Source organism: Protobothrops mucrosquamatus, unplaced genomic scaffold (genome assembly GCF_001527695.2).
Source record: "Protobothrops mucrosquamatus isolate PMUCROS unplaced genomic scaffold, P.Mucros_1.0 scaffold62, whole genome shotgun sequence".
Classification (NCBI taxonomy): domain Eukaryota; kingdom Metazoa; phylum Chordata; class Lepidosauria; order Squamata; family Viperidae; genus Protobothrops; species Protobothrops mucrosquamatus.
In genome coordinates this window covers 60,162-80,458 of record NW_015386441.1, presented here as the reverse complement: position 1 = coordinate 80,458, position 20,297 = coordinate 60,162, and the positions used below count along the sequence as shown (strand labels likewise).

Below are 20,297 nucleotides of genomic sequence, written 5' to 3'. Positions count from 1 at the left end.
TTGTGTATATTACAAATAATTTGCATAAATTATTAAAACAATTAAGGGACCGACATATCATGTAATTAGAAACGCATCAAATTTGAATGTTGTACAAAAAAGAGAGCTTCAATATGAAACATTAAGTCTCTGAGAATGAAATATACCACAGATTTCTGCAGTGCAGTCTTCCACATACAACAGACAGAAACTTTGTGTGCTGAGATGGCTCTTCGGATTTTCTGAATTTCCCTCTAATTGCTGGGAGTAAAAAACTCAAAAGATGATATAAAATGCATGCCATTCATCTTCTCCACTGTCGATGCCCCAGTATTTGACTTGCATTCTTATTGCAGATTTGCTTTTTATCTCATTTTCCGTAGCCTTATCCTGTTCTCTTTGTCTCTCTTTTTAAGGATAAGTATGAACTGGTTGAAAAACTGCTCTTGGTCTTTCTTTTTCTGAACCAATCGAAAACGTTGATCTGTGCCATATTTCTCTGCAAACTCCTTAAAGGTGGTCCTAGAATGGGAAAGGAATAATTATCAAAGAATAAGCATGCATTCTCAGGCAGCTGCAGGATAGTCAATAGATGTGTATGAATGAAGGCAAATATATGTGTCCAAGGATAATATTACAGGAACCAATCAATCTGGTCAGTCACTGGGACCAGGAGTTTGGATCCTGAAATATGTGTTAATGTTCTTTGGCTCTTTCTTAAACACACAGGTTTTTCTTTTTTTCTCCTGAAATCATTCTTACTACATCTTTTCCTTGTCATAGAGGTGATAGAAATAGAAAGATTAAAGTCAAAAATCTCGAAAACTCATTGATCTGCTTGGCTTCTCATCCTAAGTCATTATTCCACTTTCATATAATAGACTTATTTATTGATTCATGGAACCTAGAGGAATAATTAGTTCACTGTGGATGATCCAACATAATTAAAATTAAGATGGGATTCTCAAAAATTAAGAGTTTAAATGCCAAACAACACGACTTTTTTCTTCCCACAGCAGCATAAAGTTTTAGAAGGCCAAGATTTTCATCAGAACTGGTAGAGTCAGATATCTTTAGATTCCCAAGTATGATTCTCTCTGGAAATATGAAGGATGGGAGTAGTATATAGAGAAATTTGTGAAACAATTTGTATGGCTAAATAAAAACATTGTATGGCATTATGGAAATTCTGACTTAAATTTCAATGTTTGGCTTTATTTACATTGGAAATTGCATTCAGGACCACATTGTTAAAAACATGTTCATTTTTTGTTTTGCTTTACACATACAAGGCCCACAATAAATAGGTGGGACTTTAATCACATGGGCAAGCCAACCATCTTGATGTTTGATGGCCCTGCTTGATGCCATCATGTAGTAGCTTTTAGGCATCCCATGAAACCACAGAAAGTGTGGAATTTAAAAGGGATTGTCATATTTGAAGTGGCTTGTTTTTTGAAGCATTGCAGGAAAAAAATGGATGAATCTAGTGAACTTCTGATTTCTTTTTGAAATAAATCCCATCCCACTCCAGGTTCCCCTAGGTACATTTGCTTCCTAGTATCTTGAAAATATCAGGTTAAAGAAGAAAGGGCCTTTTTTCCCCATGATCTTGACAGAGGTAAATATCATACTTCTGTAGTAATGCAGAACATGTTTGCCTTGGCTTAAAATGTGTTCCTACAACGTGTTCCTGCTAGAGATAATAAAATAGAGATAATAACTGGTTCACTTTACAATACAAGAAGCTATGTAGCTTGCTGCAATATTAAGTGTCAGCCTGGGGAATTATCTTAATCTGTGAAAATGTGTCTTATCTGATCTTATTTCTGGTCTTTGACTGAAATAAACTTTGACTTGACTATCTACCAGATATTATTATTTTAAAAAAAATGAAAATGAAAGGAAGTGATGACCCAGTGATTAGCTTGGATGTGTGCCCACATACCTAAAACAAATAAAATGTCAAAAGCACTCCAGGGCTGGAGTTAGCATTCAGTGATATGGGATATGGGTGTAGATAGAAAGGGCATAGAGAACATCTTATCCATTTGATTTCTCACAAATGGGTATTTTGTGATTGTCCTAGCTGTCATGGCAGCATTTTGCAACACTAACCACTACTGTATGTGATCTTAACATTCCTAATACTTATGTATTATAAGCTTTTGGTTCCTAGACTGCCTAGACAAGTCTTTGCCATTTTCTTGGCAATATTTCCAAAGTATTTTGCCACTGCCTCTTTCTGGGGTTGCTTAGACCCAGTTGGCTTCTTTCCTAAGGCATGGCTAGGACTCACGGTTTCCCAGTTTCTGCTTGTTGCCTTAACCACTAGACCAAACTGTCTCTAATGGTTTTTTTTATTACATTTATATCCTGGTGTTGTTGGAAAAGCATATAGCAATCTGTCCTACGTTTATTCCTCCATATACTATTCTGTGTGATCAGTATCAACCTTAGTGGTGAAAAGGCCATAACATAGTAAAAAAATTAAAATAATGAAAGAAAGAAATAAGAAACCAAAAACTAAAAAAAAACCTCAACAAATTGGAAAAAACTATATATATTCATATTTCATCTTTAACAAATTTAACTATAATGGTGTAGTACAAGTCAACCTTTTAAATTATTATCATAGTTACTGTCATTCTCATATAGGTATTGAATAATTTTTCAATATTCTCCATTTATGCATATAGAAAAAATTATAATAATACATTGTTAAAATCTGAAAACTATTCCCTACATTAACTTATGGAGGTTTATAAAGTTATTCAAACTATGAGCAAAATGTTTTTCTTTATCTCTGTAATATAAAACTCTTGTCATAAACTATCTTGATGAATAATAAAATTGCAAACAAGAATCACAACTTCATATAAGACTCTTAGATCCTTCTTTCCATGAAGAATTATATAAAACAGGCAACATTTCAAAATCTTGCATTTAATGTGCAGTCACCATTGTGAATGATATTCTTGTGTGAATATAATTTGAAAAGACTGATTTTATAATATAATAAAATGTACTTGGATATATAGCAAGCATTAATCATACTTGCAACTGGGTCTTCTACTGCAAAGCATAATAAAGTACAGTGACAGATTTTGACTGTAAAGTATATTTTATATACTGAGATAATCGATTTAATTCAACTTGCTTATAATGCATGACAATAAATTACATCTTCATTAACCTATTGGTTACTGCACTAATGTAGCTACAGATATCAAATATGTTCTTGAAATAAATTATGCACTTTCTCCATGTATTTTATATATGGAAACCTATACTGGATCTGGAGTTCAGCCTCTCCTATATAATTTAGGGCTTAAAAAGAGAGATTGGAGAGTTGGTTGACACTAACATGAAGTCAACCCTTTAAAAAATTTGACCTTAGCTGTAATGGAATAATGGCAGAAGATCGGGGATATTAGCTTTGAAAAAAGAAAAAATGGATAGAGAATAATAAAGAGTATAATAAGCACCACTGATTCTATGAACCTTTCTATGATTTGAGTTGCCAATGAAAGTCCCTTTATGTATTGTATCATCTATTAAAAGGCTGACAAAATATTTTCAGGCATCAAGTTCTATCATGCAAATTTATACAACCATGCTAGAATAGGGTTATTGAACATTTAAAAAAAATATCCAAAAATTTCACAAAGTCTAGCAATGGGGGTGTCATCTCTGAAGCATCATGTAGTTTTTTGCAAGAATATTGAGGTTTATGGGTTTTGATAGTGTCACAAGGTCTCAGCTAACCAGAAGATGACAAAAATTTGTGTCCAGCACTCTAAGCGATACATTCATATTCAGAAGCTTGGTTTCTGGCATAATTTCAGTTTATTCACATTCAAAGGATGCTCCACTTAAGACTTATATTTAAAAAGTTTTTGTCATACCTCGGTGACAATTTAGATTCTTCCAGCAGCTTTTTGAATTCTTCTTTGGCTAGCAGTAGTTTGTTTTTCTTTTCCTTATATTCTTCTCTTATTCTTGTCTTGACAAACTGCTCAAATATCTTAAAGAAAAAGGAAAGGGGAAAGGAAGGTCACAAAACATCATTACATGAGTTACCTGTGAAGATAGACATTTCTTTAAAACAACCTTTGAAAGCCTGGTGTAAAAAAAGTTTATTAAAATTATTTTATTGTTCCTCTCACAACTGTATTTATAGGTGCTGCTTTCAGATCATATCATATAAATCTTTAAATAAAATTCAGAACCTTTCAGGTGAATAAGTTTCAACCTTAAGTCTTTGGCTTAAAGTTTTTTTGAACAGGTGGAGAGATCTACTAGAATCACAATACTACTACTAGTAGTAGTAAGATTACTGTTTTAAATGAAAGGGAAAATTCTAAACTCAGCCTACAACAACAGTACAAAAGAATGACTTTTGTGTTCTAGTAATACTTGCTAGAACAGTTGTGGCGAACCTATGGCACGCGTGCCAGAGGCGGCACTCAGAGCTCTCTCTGTAGGCACGCGCGCCATCGCCCCAGCCCTGCCTCCCCCCGCAGTCCCCTCCTCACCAGAAGCCTCCCCGGATGAGAGTCACCCCCAGGTGCAGCCCGCGCAGAGCAGCGCAGCCAAGGACATGGTAGCCGGGCAGCGGGGACAAGACTCCACCCTCGTACCCCATCATGCGCACATGATGCTGCGGGGTGTGGGCAGAGGGCGTGGCCACCATGGTGCTGCTGGGCTGCCTGGGCGATCTGCTGTGGTGGGCCATGGAGGCGGTGGGTGGCCCTGTGGGCAGGCAGGGTGGAGGGCGGAGCAAGGGGCGGGGCAGGGCAGTTTTGGGGCACTCAGTCTCTAAAAGGTTCACCATCACTGTGCTAGAAGATTGGCATTACATGGTAGCACAGTAGTTAGAATGCAGTATTTCAGCCTAACTCTGCCCACAGCCAGGAGTTTGATCCTACCCAGCTTAAGGTTGACTCAGCCTTCCATCCTTTTGAGGTCAGTAAAATGACCCAGATTGTTGGGGAGCATATGCTGACTCTGTAAACTGCTTAGAGAGGACTGTAAAGCACTATGAAGCGGTATATAAATCTAACTGCTATTGCAAATGCTACTTCATATGATGATCCTTCACATCTGAGAATTTGAAACACATTACACCACTGCTTGCCATATATATGCAAAACTAATTATCCAAAAATCCTTTTTACCCAATACAGGTAAAACACTTTAAGTCAATTTAAATGTCCCTGTGATGGAGTAATGGGTTTATATGTTGTTAGCCAAAGAAAATCGACTTTTACTCAATTTTGAGTAATTTACCCAGGTTTGAGAAGCAGCCCCTTACACCACAGGTGTCAAACTCGCTGCATCACGTGACGTCTTGCAACGTATCATGACTTTTTTTCATTGACAAAGCTGGGGTGGGCGCAGCCTCCGTATGATGCAACTGGCCCACGGGCTGGCAGTTTGACACCTGTGCCTTACACTGTGAAGGTAAAAACTGCTTAATTGAACTTTGTTTAACCTGCATAGAATGTGATCAATTTTGTATTTGGCTCCTGGGTCTTTCATTTGCAAAAGAGGAAGGCTCAATTATTTTTATTTTTACTTGCTGCTGTCTCTCTGTGTCCGCACAAAGACCTCTAGTCTAATCTGACATACAGGTAGTCCTCGACTTACAACACTTCATTTAGTGACTATTTGAAGTTACAAGGGCACTGAATAAAATAACTTATGACCATTTTTCACACTTATAACCCTTGTGGCATACCCATGGTCACGTGATCGAAATTCCGATCCTTGGAAATTGACTCATATTTATGACGGTTGCATGTCCCTGGGTCATGTGATCATCTTTTGCGATCTACTGGCAAGCAAAGTCAATAGGAAAGCCAGATTTACTTAACAACCATGTTACTAACTTCAACAACTACAGTGATTCACTTAACAACTGTGACTAGAAATGCTGTAAAATGGGGCAAAACTCGCTTAACAACTGTTTCACTTAGCAGCATAAATTTTGGGCTCAATTGTGGTCGTAAGTCGAGGACTACCTGTATTTTTGCAACCTGCTATCCCAGAAACATATAATGAATACTCAAGAATCCTTGTTACACTCAACACTGAGACTGGTACAATTTGAGCGAAAATACTTTACCCCCTTTCTTTTCGTTTTACAGCTATGGATTGCATGAAGTGTCTTAGAGAAAACACACAAACTTAAAATGAATGTGTGATGTGTTTGTGTGGTACCTATATGCTTCTGTGAAGATATCTGTTTAGCTTTAGAGTTTTCAAATTATAGTTTTAGCCTTCACACAGAACATTTATCTCCAAGCTAGTAATTACACTTCCATTGGCTTTCAGGAGTTGTATATATTAAAATATGAATGGGGATGGGACTAAGAAACTTGACTCCATTTTAATGGATATACTTTCCCATTTTGAAATGTGACACACTGAAATAAACCCATTATGGAATTCAAAAAAACAGCAACCACAAAAGAAATATTGTTCTCATATATGGAAATGAAATATTCAGCAATGAAATTGAACGGTATAATAAAACATTATTTTGTTTGGGCTGCATATTCTTAATCAAAATTGCATATTCTGGTTCTGTATGTTTTGGTGGGCACATACTTGCAGTCCCCAGTTTCTTCATTGGTCATTTTGGGTTGCTGAGCTTTTTTTTTTTAACAGATTCCGCTGTATTGACTGCAGTGACTCAGCACTTGATTAGATTACTGCCACATACTCTGCTTGGGGCTGCCTTTAAATACTTCCTGGACGCTTAAGTTGGTACTGAATGCAGTGGCCCAAGTGCAATGGCCTCCAATTAGCTACTGGGGGCAATTTGAAATGCTGGGTTTGTCTTGTAAAACCCTCTATGGCTGGCACTGAATCACCTGCAGGATCACATCTTCCTATTGGAATGAACCCAACCACTTTGGTAATGCTGGGAGAAACACATGGCTATCCTTTATTTTGGGAAGTGGGGCTGAAGCCTAAAAATATTGTTTTTCCGTGATAAGGCTGGCCCTTTAGAATGGATTCCCATTAAAGATCTGCCTATTTCAACATTATTGGCTTCCCCCTCACCCCACTACCCTGCCCCCAAGAAGAAGTTGAAAACAGCTTTTCTAAATTGCCTTTAGAGTGACATCCAATTTATTCTTTTATGAAGTATAATGGACTTATAAGATTTTTTATTTGATGGTTATGTTTGTTTATCATTGTCAGCTGCCAAGAGTCTTCTTTGATTGTGCTGGGAGATAAATTAAATGAATAAATTAATAAGGAAGTGCTGGCTCTATTTTTTTCCAATCAGGTTCAACACAGCAATGGTTTTCAATTCAATTCAATTTATTGCAGTTGTAGACCAGCAGAGATAATTTAAGAGTTAAAATACATTTGTAAAACAAACATAACATCTATAAGTGAGATGCAGGACACAGCCTATATTAAATTATAATGGAAATGTTAAAATTACATTGGCTTACAATTACAACAAAACAAAAGCATCTAAAATGATTAATATCAATAAAGTAACAATACCTACAATTTAAATTAATTATAGTTACAAAGAATGCATTGTGGGATGATGGCTCATAAGGGTCTGATGGACTGTCTGTGCTGCTGAACAAAACCTAGCTACATGCACTGTAACAAGGTGTACTTCATCTATGAGCACCATTTGGGCAATGGCCTAATCCAAGCAACCAGGATACCCTAATCAGAGGTAATATCAATAGTGGGATTCAGCCAGTTCGCACCAGTTCGGCAGAACCAGTAGCTAATTTTTTGTTACCCAGGACGGACTTCTGGAAGTGGCATCCACACAGAGAACCAGTTGTTCACATACTTGAATCCCACCACTGGGTAATATGCATCAGATTCAGATGTTTCCATAAAAGGAGAAATGAAGAAGAACATGTCCTACACCTCTCTGGAATCCCAGGGGGAAGAGCTTTCCAGCCAATGTTACCTTTTCATATTTTACCATCCAATACTGCAGAGGGGAGAATATGGCAACTCAGCAATGATGAAATATTGGCCAAGTCTTTTGCCAAGTTTCCCCTTCTAGTCCAAGTAACAGGAAGGATGTTAAAACTATTTCCTCCCTTTATTCTCAGAAGGGGGAAAACAGATGGCACTTACCTGTGGAAGGAGCAAAAGAAATAAAGGAATCTGCCAATAAGGGGCCCCATTAACCACTATTCAAACAAAGCAGCTGACCATTACTGTCATCAAAATGTAGGAAAGATTTGAAATCTGGGAGACAACCCCTTCTAAGCTACTTTTATTTCCAGTCAGTTTATCCAAAGGAGACAAGTGGTTAAAGGCTGAAATGCAGAAAAGCAGTTATTATAGTATAGTACATGTTCATAAGGGAGATAGACCAATTCACAAGTAGATGTGTAAATGAGTCCATTGTGTGTATGTCATGCTCAAATTTAGCAGTAAATGAATTGACAGGTTATATCTGGCTACAAACTGAATTGTTTTCACAGAGATAATTTTAATTGAGTGTGCTTTTTCTGCATGATAGTACTATTCTTTTTATAACTGTAGGATAGTCATAGTTAATCTGTTATGACCTTTTCAGTGTAGCTGATGTGTGAGATGAGATAAAATGCCAATAAATCAAGAGAAAGTTCAATCCACAACCCAATTTTAATCCACCTATTCCCAGAGTAACTGGTTTCCATGGAAAAATTGGAGAGGAAACAACTTGAGAATTGTTCTGAGTAACCAATATAAATGCAAGACATTTGGGAGTCAGAGTTCAATATCATGTATATGTTCATTATAAGGAGAAGATGAGTTTCACATTAATAGGCATTTGATGAAGTTCTGTGTTTAAAAGCTATGGCTAATTGCAATGCCACCATTCATAAATCAATATGCATTGATATAACATATTAGGGAAAACTCCACATTGGTCTAAACCAGTGTTCTCAACTTCAACGTCTTTAAGATGTATGGAGTTCAATTCCAAGATTCCTCAGGATAGTGGATGCAGAATTCTGGGAGTTGGTCCAAACAACTTAAAGATGCTGTAGTTGAGAAATACTGGCCTAGAAGATGAAGAACTAAAATTCCATAACCTAGAAGATTCCAAGTAAAAGAGTATTTTATTATTTTAGATTCCGTGTAAAAATATTTTGCTGCATATCTTAACAGCTCTGGGAAAGACATGTCACCAAGGATGGAATGTTTCTTCTAGACCTATAATGAAACAGATCAATAGTTTAGATTGCTATAAGTCTATACCTTTTCATGACACATTTTTGCAGAATACAGAGTTGGAAGGGAACTTGGAGGCCCTCTGGTTCAATTCCCTGATCAAGCAGGAGACCCTATGCCATTTTAGACAAATGGCTGTCCAGTCTCTCCTTAAAAGCCTTCACTGTTGGAGAACACACAACTTCTGAAGGCAAGCTGTTCCATTGGTTGATTGTTCTCACTGTCAGAAAATTTCTCCTTAGTTCTAGGTTTTTATCCTTTGCTTCTTGTCCTTCCATCAGGTGCTTTGGAAAATGGGTAGACTCCCTCTTCTTTATGGCAGTCCCTCAAATATTGGAACACTGCTGTCATGTAATCCTTAGTATGCTCAAACAAATATACAAAAGATGCTTAACTGATGAAAAATAACTACACTAGATTGTTTCTGTTATCTTCTTTGCTAAAAGCTGAAAGACTTCTGTCCAAAGCAGGTTTATGATCCATCAAAGGATCTCAATGAGAGAACTAAATTGATCCCAGGCAGATGGTTTTAACAGAAATTTCTAAAAAAAAATAACTTGACATTCCAAATTCAAGGCTTGAGCTTGGCTAGTGACTTTTAGACACACAGGATTGCATGGTTAGATAAGAACATTTACTGAATATTAGGATGAAGTTTTATAAAATTGTTGATTGTCCTCTGTTGGTTTGAGGATGCGGATTCCCCCTTATATCCCAGGATGGTTAAAATTCATTGCTTCTTTCCTGCTAGCTTTCAATGGATTGCTTGCAGTGCTTTGCCTGGATTCGAAGCTGAATAGCTGTTATTATACAATTGATATCTCCTCACTGAGAACCACAGCTCTCAGTGTGAGTTTCAGAGGAAGCAGCAATGTTCATTGATTTCCCCTACGATTCCAGCTTCAACATGCAGGCGAGAGTGAACTTAAACAACCTCACAAGAAATCCAATAACTTTAAATAACTAATATTTATTGAAGGAAGTAGGAAGCTTCAGCTAATAAATTTCATCATTCAGCCCTTTTGCATTTTATTTACAATGTTTTTCCAACATTACATAATTTGAGTCTCCTTTTTTGGGTCTGTTTCCATCCATCTATCTTTTCTATGTGCAATTGTTAAATTTGCTATTATGTTGCTTTTAATTAATTGTACAAAAGTGAATCTCATACCCACAATATAATGCTTTATGCAAATGCATACATATACACACCACTTTGCTCTGAAAAAAATCAGGGAATCCATCAGAATAGTGCAATGGGTGGCTGGCCCTGGGTGCTGCAGAATGAAAGAGGGCCTAATTGAATATATAACAATGTCTACTAGTCAGTACATCATGTTTTAATTTGGAGTTCCTGTCAAGACTTATTTACCTTTTCACCTAGATTTTCTCTGTTGCTCATATCTTGACAATGGAATGGAAAGGGGGGAGGAGAGAGGTGATGTCAAGGCCAGCTGCTCAAAGGAGAAGTGAAGTGTTTCCATAACAAGAAGATATATTACTATTGGATAATGTGAACACCCGGTGGGTGGAGGTGAGGGAGTCTATCGTTTAACTAAGTAAGCCTTTGAGCAACAAAACAAGAGCTGGTTTTGTTTTCTTCTGTGCCAATGTAAATTTTCAGTAAAGTATTATACTCTTGGTAAAACCATATTCCAGGAGTTTCTTTTTCTGGAAATGCAAACTGGACAGTTGACAGTTCCAAAGGAAACTGGATGGCCACAGTAGGACTAAACACACCTCTGGAGGTCCAACAGGTTTTTAATGTTGTTATACACCTATAGGAGGATAAAGGTGGCACCCTTGTCTAACTTGTATGATAGCTGATGAAACTGACCTTTGGCACAAACAGGTTTTTGTTGCTGTTTTGCTTTTATATCACTTGGTTTTCTAGGCAGTGGACAATCAAACATATATGAAAAGTAAAATTATGCAAAAATATTAAAACAATACAGAAACCAAACTAGAAAATAGCACATTGAATAAGATTAAAAACCAGGAGGCCTCAAAAATTGAGGAAATTAGATATCTGATATCCAAGTCCCTTCCAACAAGTAAGATGCAGCAAGACCTGTTGCAAATAGATTGTGCTTGTGCTTATGAGAAACTGAACAATTTACAGATAATCCTCTTTATAAAAGATTGATCAACCCAAATATAATTATTTGATGGATTCATTGGGTCAGAGCCACCGTGTTTTGCAAACATAAGAACAGAAAATATTTTTTTTCTTATGTTTTTACTTTTGGGTTCTTCTAAAGCACACGCAAAGATACAATCCTCACTGTACTTTAGAATTTAGTAAACAAGCACAGTTTACTAGTTAAAGGAAACAGCCTTCCTTGAAATCAGAAGGAGATGATCACATAAAATTGATAAAGTGTCTCTTTATTCCAAAATCTAAGCAATATTAACCCTAAGTTCACTCATTGAATGCTGATAGAATTGTATCATCAATCAAGTAGTGAGGATATCAATTTATTAGGACATAACTGCAAGCTGAAAAGCTAGATAAATAATAAGCTCAGGCCTCGGATGGACTTAAGAAACCCTCACTAGGTCTTTGTTCTACAGGTAGTCCTTGACCACAACTGGGATCAAAATGTCCATTGCTAAGGCCAGTATTCGGGAAAACATGGTATGTACATTGTCATGTCAACATTTGTGTGTTTATGTAAGGATCACTCCTAATGCAATGTTCTCAGAGGCAATAGGGTAAACTCCTGTCAATTCAGAAAGTGTGCAGCAGTCACTACTTCATCTTTAATGCATTGAAAGCTCTTATATAGTTACATTTTTTTCTTATAGATCTCCACAAAAGCATCTTTTAATGTTATCTTAGAGTCATAGCAAGTTTATACTAGTGTGTAGTAATAATGAGTAGTTTTGAATAGATTTGGATTATTGTGTGTTTATTTCCTAGATTAGCTTTGGGAAGTCCTGGGGGGGGNGGGATGGTTGAGTGAGGAAGGGAAGTAGGAAAGAGGGAGGAAGGAGGAGTGGTGGTAGAACAGGGAGGAGGAAGGAGTGGTAAGTGGAAGAGGGCGGTGCAGGAGGGGGACACCGGACACGTCCGTGAATGTTTTGTTTAGTTTTATTCTCTTTGGTTGATATTGTGATAAAAGATTTATGTTTCTGTTTTTTAAGTGAAAAATTAATAAAAATTTATTAAAAAAAATAAAAAGCATGTGAAATAGTACAAGATAGTGGCCATGTTTTGTAATACAAGCTCTACTCCTTCTCAAACATGCAGCATATAGATCACTATGCTGTACCCAACAACTTGGGGACTTTGATCCTGCCCCACCATGGATGCACATGAATTTTCTCTAAAAGACTTCCATATCTATCATTATGCTTTTCTACTTATTTGAAGTAGGGTAGCAGATCTGAGCTGCAAGAATATAAATGACCATGAGACAGCACTAATACGTTAAAAAAAAAAAAACCTGGCATCTTTTTTGCTGCCACTCATTTTTCTTTTTGTAGCCCAGATCTGATAGCAATAATTTTTCAGGGAAATCTTCAACTCAACCATGACTCCATGCACATTAATCAAAATGTTACAGATGAACATGAAACTTTCATTCTATTATCCTATTCTGCACAAAATGCACATTTGGTTTTTAATGTTTCCTATAAGATTGTTTACTACCTATATTCAAAGAGAATTTATTTGTCCTTAGTTCTGGAAATCTGCACAAAGGTTTAGCTTTTAGCCTCACTATCATTTAGGCATGCATATTTCTTTTGACTTTCGACCACAGCTTCTTATGCTTTGTCAGTTAAACAAAAGGTTCACTAAAAGTGAAGCAAATAAACTATCTTTATGCATTAATCTTTCAAAATAGCAAATTAAGATGTATAAGACCTCATGTAATGCCTTCATTCAAATATTTCCTTTTTTTTTTCTTACTAATCCAAAAATATCAAATAAAACTTTGGTCTTTTAATCAAAGAATAAAGGCTTTTCATACTGGTCAAGTAGTCAAAATATGTAGAAGAAAAAAGCACATCTTTCTTCCCCTGTCCTTATCAATTGAAAGCATCCTGTCATATTGTATTACTGTCTGGTTTGGAGGTATTACTGTTTCAGACAGGAAGGCTATGCAGAGAGTGGTGAGGACGGCAGAAAAAGTTCACTTCCTTCTATCCAGGATATGGCATATAAACATTGCTTGACCATGGTCCACAGTATTGTCAGGGATGCTACATATCCTCTCCATGACCAGTTTTCTTTGTTACCTTCTGGGAGGAGGCTTCGCAGTATCTGAAGCTGAACAACTAGACCTGTAATAGCTTTGTACTATATAATATCAGCTTCGTTAATTCTCAAGACACTTTTTTCTGCTATGCATTCTAAATGGACAGTGATTAATATATACAGTATATGCATGTGTGTGTATGTGTGTATAGAGCACATGTATAAAATAAAATTCTGATGCCCACTCTCAAAAGAAAATATGTATGTGTGTGTATATGTATGTATACATGTATATATGTACAACTCACATACACACAAATATAAATGTGCATTTTTAGTGTTATAAAGGATATAACAGTACAAATGCGAATCCTGGGCATCATATTGACAAAATTAAAAGAAAAGCGAACACCAGGATAAAAGTAAACAAGACTGTTTAATGTAAACAAGCCTGTAGATAAAAAGTCACTAAGTTTTCATCGGCCAAACTGCCGACGTCGTCAGAGTTGGAGTAAAAGGAGATCTGGGAGCTGGCTTATATAGCCGCTTGCCTCTGCACCCGGCTTCTCGAGCGCGTCATAGGCCCATTGATTGTGCTCGTCCGTAATGCACTGAGTTGCTCTACACCTGGCAATCTGCCCGTGGTCCCAATGGTTGTCTTCTGATCTTTAATCGCTCTTCTGGCACGCGTGCAGGTGCCCGGGGTGTGTGTGGCTGTCCAGCCGTCTCTGCCCCTTGTCTCCCTCCCCTCCCATTTGGAGCAATCTCGGTTGTTATTTCTCAAGCTGCGATTCGGGCGCTCTGTCAGGCCATCATCCTCCCCCACCCCCAAGGTCGCTGTTGTCTCGCCCATAACTCCCTCGCCCCAGTCCTGCAAAGAGCAGCTATTCGGGCATTCCTGCTCCCTGCCTTCCCCCCCTCTCGTTCCAGGTCGCTTCTGTGCGTCTATCTCACGGCCGTGACGCGCCGTTGCTCTATCACCTCCTCCCATGGAAATCATCGCCGCCTCACCTGTAGCCCTATTACCCCAATCCTGCAAAGGGCTATCCCATTGTTTCCATTCCTGATCTCCCTCCCCTTTTTCCGGGTCGTCGTCTTCTCTGGGGATCGCCGCTGCCTCATTTGTAATTCTATCGCCTTGATGGTGTTCGCTTTTCTTTTAATTTTGTCTATATATATATAGAGAGAGAGATTTCTTTCTCTCATATTTGGGTCGACAGAGTGCATCAAAAAGCACTCAAGGTAATTCTCCTCCCCTGTCTCTTCCCTCCCTGACACAGCTGACAAAGCGAGAAAGAGCCTGTGGCCTAGAGGTTAACACAGCTGCTTAACATGCAGGCAGCCCAGGTTCGAATCTCAGAAGGGTATGTTTGGCTGATGAGAGCTAAAAAGTTTGAAATAGCTATTCCATTCTCCCTTAATTCTTTGTTAGCAATCCAATATATATATATATATGCAGGTCTTGGCGTATTCGGGTCTTTTCCCGTGTAAGATTGAGAGTATCTTGGCGACGTTTCGATGAGGTCCCACTCGTCATCTTCAGGCTGGAGTCTTCGGCTTTGTGCCTGTGCGAGCAAAGTGTGATCGGAGCTGCCATCTCTCTATAAATACTGGTGGGGGTGGGTGGAGTGCTGGCTTAGTTGCTGTAGGTGGATTGGTTGGCTGTGTGGGAGCCATTGTTTGTGGATTGGTTGGCTGTTTCGTAACATCCTGGGTAGTTGAGGTGCTAGCTGTGTGATCATTAGTCTTTTGTGTTATAATGACCTGGGTAATGGGTTGTGTGATTACGTCCTGAGATCTAGTGTAGTGATATCCTGAGTTTTGTGTTGCAACATCCTGGGTGGTTGGCTGTGTTGTAACATCCTGAGCTTTAGTATTGTAACCTCCTGAGTTCTGTGATGTGATGTCCAGAGCAGAAGGCTGTGATGTAGCATACTGGGCTTTGGTTTGGCTCCGAGTTTGCGGTCTAGCTCTGTGTTCATGGCGTGTGTCCGTTTGCTTTCTGTGGGGGTCGGAGGGAGGTGCAGCAGCTGGTGATGTCGTCGTGGTTTGGCTTCTGGATGGTGGTTGCATTTTGTCTGAGGGATGGATTTGTGCTTGGGTTTCGGTCTGGTGAGGGTGAATGGTGGTGGCGTACTGTGTTGTTCTGGGTCTGGTGTCAGTTTTCGTGGCTAGGACCCGTTTGTTGATTAGGGCTAGTTTCCAGATATCTGGTAGGCGGGAGGTATCATCATGTTTATTCATGTTGTGGGGGTGTTTTTCTATTTCGAAATGTTTTTCTATTTCGAAATGAATAAACGTGACGATACCTCCCACCTACCAGATATCTGGAAAGTAGCCCTAATCAACAAGTGGGTCCTAGCCATGAAAACTGACACTGGACCCAATCCACCTACAGCAACTAAGCCAACACTCCACCCACCCCCACCAGTATTTATAGAGAGACGGCAGCTCCGATCACACTTTGCTCGCACAGGCACGAAGCTGAAGACCCCAGCCTGAAGATGAAGAGTGGGACCTCGTTGAAATGTCACCAAGATACTCTCAATCTTACACGGGAAAAGACCCGAATACGCCAAGACCTGCATACCTGTACCTGTGAAAATCTACGAAAACACACACACACACACACACACACACACACACACACATACACTGCACATTTATATTTGTGGGTATGTGTGTTGTGCATATATACATGTATACATATATACACACACACACATACATATTTTCTTTTGAGAGTGAGCATCAGAATTTTATTTTTAATGTGTGCCAATGTACACACAGAAAAAGTGATAATAAAGGTTATCTTATCTTAAATTAGGTTCATGCCACCAATGTTTCAAGTTAATGGCTATAATGCAAAATATTACTGGTCATTAAAGGATTATACTACATATGCATATGCTTAATAAATGAAAGGATAATAAAAATTGTTGGAATAACTAGGCTGGGCCTTTACTTTTGTCACCAAAAGAAATACAGAGTTCCCTGTGCTATATGAAATATTCAAATCTACTGTTAGCATCAAACTCTAAATCCTCACAATAATTTTAGAGTAAAAATGCAGCTATCCTTTGATAAAATATATATTTAGAGATGTCTCACCAAAATATTTAAATTTAATGTCAGCTTTTAATAAATAGAAGAAAGAAAGAATTAAAAATGGTTATTTTAAAATTATTTTATAGGCATCAATAAGGGTCAGACCCAGAGGTATTCTTCTGCTTATAAGTGGACTATGGCAAAAAAAGAAAAAAAAGCAGCAAGCATCAATTTGCAATATATTTTGGCACACATGAAAGGAAATCACAGAAACATCCCTTCCCATTATAACAAATTCAATAAAAAATAAACTATAATTAATAGCCATAAAAACAAATTAGAAAATTAATAGTTTGCTACCCATCCGTGACAGCCAAAACCTGAAGATGGTCACCTTCATCTGAACAATAGTATCAACAGTTTTGATAGAAAAGCCTTCTTTACATCTAGCATTTTATTTTTCAACCTGGTATGCTCTAGTCTAGAGCATTAAAAAAAGATTGAGAATCTATGATTCTTCAGATGTTGCTGAAAATTTCTAGCATCCTTCAACACAGTACTGCTGGGAATTGTAATTCAACCACATCTGGGAATAAAAGTCCTTCTTCTATGCAATGAAAGAAAGAATGATTCAGCATAAATGGTTTTTGCTGAAGTGTACAATATCAGATGCTAGATACAACATGTAATCTATGTAAGACAGAAAGCTTTGAGGATAATCCTCAGGGACATTCCAATGTAGTCAGTGAACTAACTCTCTTAATGCAACAGATAGCCAGTTATTAAATGTACAGGAAATTTTGTGTTAGCTATTGTTAATTAAAGTCAAATGTTTAAAATTTCATCTTTTAAACCCCCAATTTTATACACACACATGTCATGGTTACTGCCTTATGCAGTCCAAATTAAAATGTAACACACATTTTATAAAAATGCTGTGTACCAAAGAGAGAGTTATCACTTGGTGTTAACATCTAATCATAAAATAATCTCTCAATAGAGGATAATCTGAGGCTTTCTTCATTGCACCAAATGAAAGCTGACTTAAATCTCCCTGGCTATTAAAATATGTGATTTAATAATAACTCACTTGTGATATATTGTACATGTTTATTGATGTTTTAAAACTGACAATATAATTTGATCTTGAAATTATGTACTGTTTATTATTAATTAAATTTTACGATCCATTTTACATTATAGCCTGTATTTTTTAAACAAGAACTTTTTAAACAAGAACTCACCTGTTTACGTTCTTCTGAGTTTAGTAGAAGATAACGTGGATCAAATACAATTTTATGAAGTTCTTTTTCCCATGTGGAAAATGCAGAGACCTAAAAAAAAAGTTAACGGAAGAGATATAAACAAAGTTTAAAGAATAAAATCAGAAGTAGGTACCAATATCTTATTAAAGAAATATTACAATGTAGAGTGTTTTGAATGATGATCTAACTTATTATTGTAAGACAAGCAAAAAAAAAGAAATTATTTATTTCCTAAACTTGGATTAGAAATTAAATAAAAAGTGAACATTTTGTTTAAACAGATCTGAAAGCACACTGTCATATATAGTGATTGGGAATCTAATAATAGAATGATTATGCCCATTCCATAACCCAGCATGTATTCAGGTGAATACTTATTCAGTTTTTACTTTTTCTATGCATGTTCAGGTTTTATTCAGAGGTTTTCTAAATATTTAAGCAATTCAAGAGGCTTCAAACTGAAAAGACACTGGAATAATTCACTATAAAAGCCACTGTATCTCAGTTGGCCTCCACATATATTTCCCATCCTCCTTTATTGGAAGTGCTAAAAAAATAACCAAGTTTTTGTATAGTTCAGTTTTAAATTCATGAGAGGATAATTCCTTTATTAGAACAAACCAAAATATCAACAAAAAATTGCACAGTAGAATTCTCCAGAATCTCCAGGCTACAACTTGAGTAAGGAAGTTAGCTGCACTTTCATAGCTGACTCTATTAGTCATATCCATTAGGCTTGGGATACTCTGAAAGATTTTCCTACTCCTGACCTGACATTCTGAGCTACTTCAAAGCAGTTTCCTTTATTGTTCCTCACTGAAGATGGAAATCTTTCCAAACTAAACCCAAGCACTTGCATCACTAAAGAACTGCTAGGAGGAGCTGTCAAGTGGTTATTTTGTAGATAGACAGATAGATAGATAGATAGATAGATAGATAGATAGATAGATAGATAGATAGATAGATAGATAGATAGATAGATAGATAGATAGATAGATAGATAGATAGAGGGCTTTTGTTCTCATAGAACGCCCAGAACGGAGTTCCGGCACCTTTTTTGGATGGAACCTTGTAGGGTAGGCAAGGCGGGTTGTATGACGTGTGTGAATGCCGGCACCTTTTTTTTTTTTTTTTTTTAGAAAAAAAGCACTGGATAGATAGACAGACAGACAGACAGACAGACAGACAGACAGACAGACAGACAGACAGACAGACAGACAGACAGACAGACAGACGTCCATGTGATCTTTAACCTATTCTTCTATATTCTCTATCTATCATCTGTCTATCTATAAAACATCCACTTCATAAATGCATGGCACAACATAGGAAAATAAACCCATCAGGGCAACATTCAGCAGTCCATCTGCATTTAAAAGGCAAAGGCGACAACAGAGAATGAGGTGGCTGGATGGAGTCACTGAAGCAGTAGGCGTGAGCTTTATGACTATGAACAGTTGTTTCTGAGGCAGTTGCTAAACAAGGATTACCTGTATAATTGTGTATATAGCAGGTGGACATACAGTACAATTTACAAACTTTATTATTAAATAATACCCAATTTCCACCTGTAACTATTTATCAGCATCTGGTGATTATGCCACAAAACAATTTCTGTTTACAAATTGTATATATGAAATTCTAATCTATAAACATGTATACCACAATTAAAAGTATTATTTTTAGCATGTCAGATGCTTAGGCTTGTATTTATTGCAACTGTCTAGCACAGCTACTCCTGCCTTATGTCCTCTTAATCTTACTTATTCACAAGTCTTAATTTCTAATGGAAAATGTGGCCATTATTTCTGAACAAAAATTAAATTATAAAGATTATGACATATGTGCTGAGAACCCAAATAACACCACCAATTTTAATGATTTGTAGTTTACTTTTAGAAGATATGGAATAAATCTGTAAGACTGGTCTTCAAAGCAACTTGCAAGTGAAGCTAACTAAAAATAAGTGCAAAATAACCTCTGAAGAGTAACCTGAATACCCAATTAATTTCAAAACACATTTGTTTTCTAGATGCTAAAATTATTTTTTTAAGTTATCGATGCATCCATTACACAGCAACAGCTCTTTCTCTGCAATGTAATCTCATGGGTTGGAATAATGTAGATATTTGGACAGAGAAGATTACAACATTGTTTCCCTTCCAATCAGCATCCTTCCAAAATGGAGACTGTTGATTGCATTATAAAGATCAGTGTGATTTCCCTTCTAGACCTGAAATTTCAAGTACATCCTACAGTGGTCCATAGGATGAAATAGAACAAAAACATTAAACTCGATGAGTTCCACTGTATCATAGCTGCTAAATAAATGTTTACATAATGAGCCAATAGTTTTAATATGTCAGAATGGATTCTTTTACAATTTAACCTGTATAGTTTTATGATATCTTAATGATGATATTTAAAGAATATCATATAATTAAATGTACATCACATAGTTTAGAGATGTACATGATATAATTATTTAAGACTAGGCAGAGATTAGAAATTGGAATTTGCATGTAACTCAGTACACTGAAATAACTTCTTATTAGATGAGATTTAAAATTCCCCAGTCT

The 20,297-nt window shown here is 37.0% G+C and overlaps 1 protein-coding gene across 1 annotated transcript in view; it reads right to left on the bottom strand.

The window, feature by feature from the left end:
* Positions 1–344: 344 nt before the first annotated feature.
* Positions 345–20,297, bottom strand: part of TCERG1L (transcription elongation regulator 1 like) — a 60,627-nt gene continuing 40,674 nt past the window's right edge. The window contains exons 8-10 of the mRNA XM_029283364.1: positions 17,698–17,787; positions 3,888–4,006; positions 345–501 (exon numbers count right to left, since the gene is read on the bottom strand). Coding sequence (XP_029139197.1) covers positions 345–501; positions 3,888–4,006; positions 17,698–17,787 — 366 coding nt within the window. The remainder of the gene's footprint in view (positions 502–3,887; positions 4,007–17,697; positions 17,788–20,297) is intronic.